General features: G+C 55.1%; 1 protein-coding gene across 6 annotated transcripts; it reads left to right on the forward strand.

The window, feature by feature from the left end:
* The first annotated feature begins 407 nt into the window (after positions 1-407).
* LOC100348708 (ret finger protein-like 4A) lies at positions 408-9,517 on the forward strand. 6 transcript variants are annotated; one of them, XM_017339429.4, is made up of 4 exons: positions 445-602; positions 1,530-1,597; positions 2,944-3,238; positions 5,609-9,517. In XM_017339429.4, exons 3-4 carry the CDS (start codon positions 2,953-2,955, stop codon positions 6,166-6,168), a joined length of 846 nt encoding a protein of 281 aa, XP_017194918.2. In that variant the 5' UTR covers positions 445-602; positions 1,530-1,597; positions 2,944-2,952; the 3' UTR covers positions 6,169-9,517. The 6 variants fall into 6 exon arrangements, with proteins under 6 accessions (XP_089175843.1, XP_017194918.2, XP_089175844.1 ...); XM_089319718.1 differs by having other exon boundaries at positions 447-602; positions 2,948-3,238; XM_089319716.1 differs by lacking the exon at positions 445-602 and adding an exon at positions 605-717 and having other exon boundaries at positions 2,948-3,238.
* The last annotated feature ends 315 nt before the right edge of the window (positions 9,518-9,832 follow it).

A 9,832-nucleotide genomic window follows, 5' to 3' on the forward strand; every position in this document is an offset into this window, starting at 1 on the left:
CCAAAGCTTTTTGAAATGAGCCCTGTTCATTTCAGGGTTCATGATGTTGCCTGATTTTATTTATTTTAGAGATACAGAGACAAATCTCCCGTTCACTCATTCACCCCCAAATGCCTGCAATGGCCCAGCCTGGGCCAGGCCAGGACGCCATCAGCGTCTCCCACGGGGGCGGCAGGAACCCACGTACTGGAGCCGTCAGCTGCCGCCTCCCAGGGTGCTCACCGGAGCAGGGCGGGCCGAACTCAGGCACTCGGGTCTGGGACACGGGCTAATATTTTAGACTTCATCAACACAATCAACTGCACCTGTGTGGGAGACCCAGGGACGCTCCTGGCTCCCAGATCCTATCATCAATGCCGGTGACAGCCAAGGTCACACCTGCAGTGGTAATGCGGTAATACTTCACTACGGAATGACACTCAAGACAGCCACCTCCTCTGTGGGAAGGCTCTGGCCAACACAAGAGGACTCCTTCAGGCCGGAATCACAGCAAGTCTGAGCGGATTGTGGAGGGCGTGGCGGGGGCGGGAGGCCTTGCCCATAAAAGCCCCAGGGAGCCCGCCCTCGGGAAGTGCTGGAGGCAGAGAGCTGAGCAGGGCCAGGTGAGTGCAACCGTAGGGGATTTCTTTTTATTTCTCAAACTGGCGCCAAAGGCAGAGGGGGAGAGCAGGCCTGGGGAGTGGAGTCATAGCTTCACGCGTCTTCACCGTCTTCACGGTAGTTTTCAGTCACTGATTTATTCATGCCTTAGGCTCCCCTATGGGTGTTGTTTTTCTTTTAATTCATTTATTTGAAATGCGGAGTGATATGGAAAGCAAAAGGAGAAGGGGGCCAGGAAGGGAGAGAAAGATTGAACTTGTTCCCCCACTGGTTTGCTCCTCCAATGGCCAGGACCGTCCTGGTTGGGCCAGGCCAAAGCCAGGAGCCCCGAACTGCTTCCAGGTCTCCCACCTGTGTGGCAGGAGCCCAAGTACTCAAGCCGTCACCCACCGCCCTCCTTGGCGCCTAGGCAGGGAATGGGATCGGAGCGGGGAGCCGGGGCTGGCACTGGCACTGCTGTGGGACACGTGTCTCAGGCGGCTGCTTCATCCACTGCATCACAGCGGGCGCCTTGCCGTGCCACCCTGCCCCGTTCCTGGCGTGAGACCTTGGGCTTGTCTTTGCCTGCTCACCTGACCTCGCAGAGCCCCGAGGTGCATCCTCTGTGTTGCAAATGCAAGACTTCGCCCGGTTTGGGGAGACTGCTGCTCCTTCACGCAGGCCATTTGCATGGGCACGTAACACACATGTGTGCGCACACGGCACAGTTACAGGGCCCCTTCTACCGCCACGGACACGGGCTGTCTCCACGTCTTGCCATACAGTGCTGCCTGCAACGTGGGAGGGAGGGCGGCCGTCTCATCCAGACGCCGCCTTGGCTTCTCCCTGTGTGCAGAGCTGGGGTCAGAGGGCAGAGCTGTTGTTAACTTTTGGGGATCCTCCAACCCGTTCTCTGCACGGTGCGGTACCATTTGTGTTTCTATCGACAGCACACGAGGGTCCCCGTCTCCCCGCATCCACACCAGCGCCTCTGACCGTTCACACCAGCACCCGACAGGTATAAGCTGATGTTTCGCTGTGGGTCTGGTTTGCTTGTCCCTGGGGAGGAGTGGAACTGAGCCCCGTCTCAAGAACGTGGCCGTGTGTGTGTTCCTCGGGGGGATACCTATGCGTGTCCTTCGCCCATTTTAAAATTTTTTTTTTTTTGCTATTGAACTGGATGAGCTCCTAATTACATCGTTTGGACACTGACATCTTATCAGAAATAGTCTTTGCAAACATTGTGTCCCATTCCAAAAGCTGCCTTCTCATTGTTGCTTGTTTCTTTTGCCGTGTGGAAGCACTTGTCTTTGTAAATTTTTGTTTTCATTGTTTGAAAGGCAGGGACCTGCTGTGGCCTGGGAAAGCAGCGGCCCCTGCACCCGTGTGGGAGGCCTGGAAGAAGCTCCTGGCTTCTTCTCCCCGTTGTGGCCATTTGGGGAGTGAACCCCCCCCCTCACTTTGCCTTTCAAATAAATAAAATATATATGGAGAGAGAGAGACAAGGAGAGAAACAGATCTCCCATCTGCTGGTTCCCTCCCCAAATGCCTGCAACAGCCAAGGCTGGGCCGGGCTGAAGCCAGGAGCCTGGAGCTCCACCTGGGCCTCCCAGGTGCGTGGCGAGGGTCTGAATCCCCGGGCCGCCTTCCCCCACCTCCTGTGGTGCAGAGGAGCCAGGACTGCCACGTGCGGCGCGGGCGGCCCGAGCTGCATCTTCACGGCCGGCCCAGAGCCCACGGCAGCACCTCTGGTTCGGCACAGTCCCACTTTCACTCTCCTCGCTTCTGTTCTCATGTCTCTGAGCTACAGGCTTTTTGCCACATCCAATCTCAACAGCTCAGACAGGGGAGCGTCCCCGAATCCAGATCGGCACCGCCCTACAGAAACACAGTATTACATTACATTTGCTGGGGCCGGCGCTGTGGCACAGCAGGTTACAGCCCTGGCCTGCACTGCTTGCATCCCATATGGGTGCCGGTTCAAGCCCCGGCTGCTCCTCTTCCAATCCAGCTCTCTGATGTGGCCTGGAACAGCAGCAGAAGATGGCCCAAGTCCCTGGGCCCCTGCACCTGTGTGGGAGACCCAGAGGAAGCTCCTGGCTCCTGGCTTCGGATTGGTCCAGCTCTGGCCATTGCAGCCATCTGGGGAGTGAACCAGTGAATGGCATATCTCTCCTTCTCTATAACTCGGACTTCAAGTAAATAAATTTTAAAATATATCTATCAGGAGTCTGGGGCCATGAGCTGTTGATATCTGTGCTTAGGTGGTGTCTTCAATACCTAGTATGAGTGATTGCAAGCATTAGGCCCACGCCATCTCTATTAGTCACTCAACTCGGACACTAACACACCTGTCTTCCCTAGGCAGTGGCCATGGCTGAACACTTTAAAGAGGCATGTAGATGTCCTATCTGCTCCGGTCACCTCCAAAAACCCGTGTATCTGAAGTGTGGTTACACCTGCTGCCTGCGCTGCACCGACTCCCTGCAGAGGGAGCCCGACGGGGAGGGTCTCCTGTGCCCTGGCTGCTCTGTGGTCTCTCGGAAGCAGGACATCAAGTCTGCGTTCCAGCTGAGGGACCTGGTGGACGCCGTCAAGGAGCTGGAGCCCCATCTGAGCGCCGTGCTGTCCATGAACCCCAGGATGCTCAAGTTCCAAGGTAAGTCTGCCATCGGGGCCACGCAGGGCTCCGCAAAGGCAGTGCGCGACCCCTGTGGTCAAGGGAGATTCTGTGCCTGAACTTCTTATACCTCCTACAGAAGCAACTGTTCTCAACTGAGAATGGAAACAACCACCGAGAAAGGTTTATGAAAGGGGCCAGTGCTGTGTGCAGCTGGTTTAGCCGTTGTCTGTGGCGCTGGCATCTCATATGAGTGCTGGTTCGAGTCCCGGCTGCTCCAGCTCTCTGCTGTGGCCTGGAATAGCAGTGGAAGATGGCCCAAGTCCTTGGGCGCCTGCACCCACGTGGGAGGCCCAAATGAAGCTCCTGGCTCCTGGCTTTGGCCTGCCCCAGCCTTGGCTGTTGCAGCCATTTGGGGAGTGGACCAGTAGATGCAGAATCTCGCTCTCTTGCTCTGTGTGTCTCTGTAACTTTGCCTTTCAAATAAATAATAGAAATCTTTTTTTAAAACATGGTTATAAAAGTATAAAATTTAGGCCATGCCCTAGCGCTATTACACCCAATAAGGAAGCCACTGGTAACTAGCTGTTTTTTGTTTTGTTTTTAAGATTTGAGAGAGAGGAGAGGGAGAGGAGAGGCACAGAGAGAGAGAGAGAGGTAGGTCTTCCATCTGCTGGTTCACTCCCCAGATGGCCACAATGGCTGGAGCTGTGTCAATCTAAAACCAGAGCTGCCTCCGGGTCTCCTGTGCAGATGCAGGGGCCCAAGGACTTGGGCCATCTTCCACTGCCTTCCCAGAGAGCTGGATTGGAAGTGGAGCAGCCAGGACTCCAACCAGTGCCCATATGGGCACTGAAGGCGGTAGCTTTATCCACTACGCCACAGCACCGGCCCCATGGTAACTAGCTGTTTAAATGTGGCTGCTTACATATGTAAAGATATTTTGAATTCATGAGAATTAAAGAAAATGCACTATTAAGTTGTTTTTTTCCTGTGTGATTGCATCCAGTTTTGAAATGAAACGTGGTTTGCAATGCGATTCTCAGACTCAAGCATCTACAAATTAGTTGAGGATCCTGTTGAAATGCAGACCCCGGTGCTGTGGCCCCCGGCTTTCCTGAGAAACTGGATTTCTGACCTTCAGTCGCCAGTGCTGCTGGTTCGTGAGCCACACACAGCAGTGACAGCCGGCAGCTGTCGCGACCCGGGAAGCCCCAGACACGCTGACCATAGTGAGCGGGGCAAGGCTGGGGCAGCTGCCCGGGGCTGTCTGTGGTCAGCTCCTATGGCCCGGTCCAGGTTCCAGGCCTTAGCCCCGAGGTGTGCACGTGCCTCTCTGAGCCAGAACAGGAGACGCAGTGCCTGAGTCCGTATCGCACCGAGTTACCCGCAAGCTGAGCTGCACAGGTGCAGCGTGGTCAGGACCCAGACCAGACGGCCGGGTTCCTGAACCAGGCCCCCGGAGTGTCCTGGCTCACGGCTCCCCGACCTGGTCATGGAATCGGGGCCAGGCGTGCTCTGCTGGGCGTTCACTCTGCAGTGTCAGTGGGGAGAGACGCGTCTGTTCCATAGCACCTGGGTTGGAATGGCGACTCTGTCCAGATGCCTTCTTGCTTGTCAACTCTGTAGGAAGACTGGGTGTGGCCTCTGAGCCGAGTCACCAGGGAGCCGAGGAAAGGCACTGGCCCCGAGATTCCTTGCAGAGGTGCCCACGGGCTCCAGACACGGGCACGTGCCACAGAGCACCCCCACGCCCCCGCCCTGACAGCTGGGCTGGTTGGAGATGGCGCCACACGCCACAGCCGCTCTCCTGCAGGTCACCTGCCCCTCAGCACTGCCTCGTGCCGGCTCTGGAGCAGCGGCTGCCCTGACGCCCAACGCACCTGCACCCGGGCCGGGGCGTCCTTCCCTCTGAGTTTCCCAGAGCCCAGAGCTCACCTCACCCCTGGACTTCTGCAGTCTCTCTCCATCTTTTTATAGCACAGGAGAGCAAACCCTGCCATGTGACTCCCTAGGCAACAGGACACAAGGGCAAGGGGACAAAGTGGAAGCAAACTGGGACGTCCACCACTGATCTGCACCCAGGAACGCTTCATCATTCCATTGAGCAGATGCCTGTATCCTCTCAGAATTGTGATGTGTCATAATCTTGAAAGTAAACAGTCTTCCTGTTTTATGCTTCAAGAGAAGAAAAATCTTTAAGCGATCCAATAATTTAAAGCAAGAAGCAGCCTGTGGGAATCAGACTTGCAGCAGGCACAGCTCCTCATTCTCTGTATGAGATGGGATGCAGCGAGGGCCCGGGAGGCTTCCCTGGGGAGATGCTCAGGGCAGAGAAGCCGAGGGGGAGGGGTGCGTTGTGAAGAGTCTAGAACGCGTCGGCTGAACTTCCGGTTTTCCTCTCCGCAGTGGATGTGACCTTGGACAAGGACGCGGCCCACAAATGCCTGGTCATCTCTGAGGACCGGAAGACCGTCCACTGTGGGCTGTACAAACAGACTTGGAGGAAGTATCCCGAGAGACATAACTACACGTTGTGCGTCCTGGGCTCCCCGGAGTTCACTTCTGGACGCCATTACTGGGAGGTGGACGTGGGCAGCAGCAGAGAATGGAACGTGGGGGTCTGCAGAGAGTCGGCTAACCGCAAGGGGCCCGTCCTGCTGGCCTCGGACCGCGGCTACTGGACCCTGGGTTTGCGAGAAGGTTGCTTCTTCGCCAGCACCACACCTCTCACGCCTCTCTTGGTGGGGCCCTCATTACAACGCGTGGGGATCTTCCTGGACATGGACATTGGGGTGGTTTCCCTGTATAACGTCAGAGACGGGTTCCATATCTTCAGTTTCACCAAAATTTCCACTAAAGAACCACTGCGCCCATTTCTCGCCATCGCAAATGCAGTCCGTGATGCTCAAGGCTTCCTGAGTATCTGTCCTGCGAGGGGTCCAGACCTTGTCAGTCCTCCACCCTAACTCAGGCAAAGAGAATACAACTGTGTCGACAATGACGTCTCCAGGGAATTGCTGTGTGGTCGTAACCGGAACGAGGGACGTTGATGCTGGGTGTACGTGTGTACAAGAGCTAACCAGGAAACAGTCAGTCTATGAGTCAGGAACACAATATTTTAAAGTATTATACATATTAGTTTTGCTTTGTGAAATTGGGGTTAACACGAAATAAGTTCAGATTTCATGGGCTTTAGGTATAGACGCACAGCATCAACCCCCCCCCCCCCGCCGGCCACCGCTGTCCCATCTCCCCATCCTGGCTGTGGCGACTCTGCTGCTCCGTGGCCCCGGGAGCCGGCACCTTCTCCTCCTCTGCACTTGGTGCCCACCCCCACACCCCGCACCCTGCCCAGCGCGTCGGCTGACCTCACGCAAGGTGCTGTTCTCCTTAGGACCTGGGTTTATATTTTGAAACATTTTGAAATTTCAGCTCCATTTCCACGATTTCCCCTTTGTTGTCTGCAAGACCTACTGACTTCTATAGGTACTAAAGTGTGAGCGTCACCAATAAATGATATATAGAAAGATGCACGTGTGTCTGTCCACTTTTACTCAACAACTGCAGCGTTTACCTCAGGAGGACAGTGAACGCTCCCCAGGACAAACGTGCAGTCCCACCATCATTGATTTTTAAGTTAAAATACAGATTCTGTACTCAAATCCCAGCAGAAGTAAATATCAATAGCAAGAAGAACTCACTCTACTCTTGGCCTTTATTAGTGTGATGTGCTTCGCCCACGTTTCGTGTTCTCTGCACTCACTCTATTTAGGGATTTTTAGCTCCTTGGAACAAGAGTTTAGTATCTGTTCAAAGAGCCGGCAAGCTTCAGGCTGAACTTCCCCACTGATGCCGCTGCTTCCCTCCTCCACGTCTGGGGCTCCAGCTACACGGAGGTCACAGCGCCACCCTACAGACGCCTGCATGGCCCTGCGGCCGCCTCAACCGCCTTGGAACTGTGCTGGACAAGCGTGATCGTCACAACCGCTTCCAAGCGGCCAGCGGACGGCGTCAGTGACCGCGCCAGGCTCGCCGGCCGGCGCCACCGCCCATCTCCACACGTCTCTCCACCCTTTCAACACGGCCTCCACTGCCAGTCCTCCTGCCTTTCCAGCCGCCATCCTATGAACCTGACCTTTCTAGGTCACCTCGTAAAAATGCAGTCGCACAGTATTTGTCTTTTAGTAATGGCTTCTTAGCAGAACCTCTTCAGATCCACCCGTGTTGACAGCTCAGACCACGGAGAGACAAAGGATCACAGGAAACTACCAGGAACACCACAGGCCAACAAACTGCATTCTCCAGAAGAAACTGCTGAATTCCTAGGCACACACAGTTCACCAAGAGTGAGTCATGAAGTAGAATGGAACGGACCAATAACGAGGAGACTGGATCAGTAATGAGAAATCTCCACGGGCCAGCGCTGTGGCGCAGCGGGTTAACACCCTGGCCTGGAGCCCCAGCATCCCACGTGGGCGCCAGTTCAAGACCCGGCTGCTCCTCTTCCAATCCAGCTCTCTACTGTGGCCTGGGAAAGCAGTAGAAGATGGCCCAAGTCCTAGGGCCCCTGCACCCACATGGGAGACCCGGAAGAAGCTCCTGGCTCCTGGCTTCAGATAGGCACAGCTCCGGCCATGGTGGCCATCTGGGGAGTGAACCAGCGGATGGAAGACCTCTCTCTCCTCTCTCTCCTCTCTCTCCTCTCTCTCCTCTCTCTCCTCTCTCTCCTCTCTGTATAACTCTTTCAAGCAAAATAAATAAATGTTTTTGAAAACAAGCAAGCACACACACACAGGACTGGAAGGCTTCATTCAAGATTCTACCAAACATTTAAAGTTGAATGAGTGTGATCTGATCTCACTCTTCCCAAACCTCAAGAGTGCATATGACCCTGATACTGAAGTCATTTTAAATTGCTACAATAGGGGCCGGCACTGTGATGTAGCAGGTAAAGTGTCACCTGCAGTGCTGGCATCCCATATGGGCACCAGTTCTAGTCCCGGCTGCTCCACTTCCAATCCATCTCTGCTGTGGCCTGGGAAAGCAGGGGAAGATGGCCCAAGTCCTTGGGCCCCTGCACCGACGTGGAAGACCCATAAGAGGCTCCTGGCTTCGGATTGGCACAGCTCTAGCCATTGCGGCCACTTGGGGATTGTCTCTCTCTCTAACTCTGCCTTTCAAATAAGCAAATAAATCTTTAAAAAAACAAAACAACTCTGCGGCATTGGTCTGAGCAATGGTGTCACTGGGTTTGGCCCTGAAATATGGCACTTCCCTAAGTCCCGCCATCTCAGCCGCACGGACAGCGTGAAGGACACCACGCTGTGAGGTTGCTGAGACACAGAAAGACACGGCCACACAATGTCACCCGCCCAGCGTGACATGCTCCTCTACGGAAGTGTAGGGTGGGCTGGCGGCCCTCGGGGGCTGGGGCCGTGGTGGGGACGCTCAGGAGACGGAGGCTAAAGGACACAGAACTGCGACAGACGGCAGCATCAGCCCACGTGAGCTACTGCAAACCACGGCGACTGCCAATAACAACCCTAAGTGTCCTCGGAAGCCTCAGAGTCACGCCACAAAAATAATAAAGATGCGAGAAAATACATGTTAATTAGTTAGATTTGAGGCCAGCGATGTGGCGTAGTGGGAAAGACCACCGCCTGCATTGCTGGCATCCCATGTGGGCACTGGTTCGAGTCCCAGCTGCTCCACTTCCGAACCAGCTTTCTGCTATGGCCTGGGATAGCAGTAGAAGATGGACCAAGTCCTTGGGCCCCTGCACCCACGTGGGAGACCTGGAAGAGGCTCCTGGCTTCAGATCAGTGCAGCTCCAGCTGTTGCGGCCCATTGGGGAGTGAACCAGCGGATGGAAGACCTCCCTCCCCACCACACACACTCTGCCTCTCCTCCTCTCTGTGTAACTCTTTCAAGTAAAATAAATAAATCTTAAAAAAAAAAAAAGATTTAGGCCGGTGCCACAGCTCAATAGGCTAATCCTCCGTCTAGCGGCGCCGGCACACCGGGTTCTAGTCCCGGTTGGGGCACCGGATTCTGTCCCGGTTGCCCCTCTTCCAGGCCAGCTCTCTGCTGTGGCCAGGGAGTGCAGTGGAGGATGGCCCAGGTGCTTGGGCCCTGCACCCCATGGGAGACCAGGAAAAGCACCTGGCTCCTGCCATCGGATCAGCGCGGTGCGCCAGCCGCAGCGGCCATTGGAGGGTGAACCAACGGCAAAGGAAGACCTTTCTCTGTCTCTCTCTCTCACTGTCCACTCTGCCTGTCAAAAAAAAAAAAAAAAAAAGAAAAAAAAAAAAAAGACCCACTCTAAGCTATATATATTAGATACACATATATCCAAAAACATCCTGCTGCACCTGGGAAATACAATTGTATCCGGCAGTTTACACGGAACTGTACACTTTGATACTATGGCCTGTTACACTTGTGCTATACTGGATACACTCTCTAGCGGCTTCCAAAGCTCGCTGCTGAGTGCTTGGACTGGAGGCATTTCACCTCATGCTCCAGCACGGGAACGGGCCCCTCCCAGCAGAGTCTGCCTCCGGCTCCCTGTGCGGGGCACGGGGCCTCGCTCAGCCTCCGCCGCACCTAGAACAACGTCTGGGCTCCTCC

This window comes from Oryctolagus cuniculus, chromosome 18 (assembly GCF_051225735.1).
Source record: "Oryctolagus cuniculus isolate XC-2025 breed Fujian yellow rabbit chromosome 18, ASM5122573v1, whole genome shotgun sequence".
Taxonomy (NCBI): Eukaryota; Metazoa; Chordata; class Mammalia; order Lagomorpha; family Leporidae; genus Oryctolagus; species Oryctolagus cuniculus.

Bases quoted from the DNA above. Each gene is read 5' to 3' on its own strand.
- LOC100348708 (XM_089319717.1), top strand. From the start codon at position 2,953: ATGGCTGAACACTTTAAAGAGGCATGTAGATGTCCTATCTGCTCCGGT. The intron at 3,239-5,608 runs GTAAGTCTGCCA...TCCTCTCCGCAG, and splicing joins CAGGATGCTCAAGTTCCAAG to TGGATGTGACCTTGGACAAG.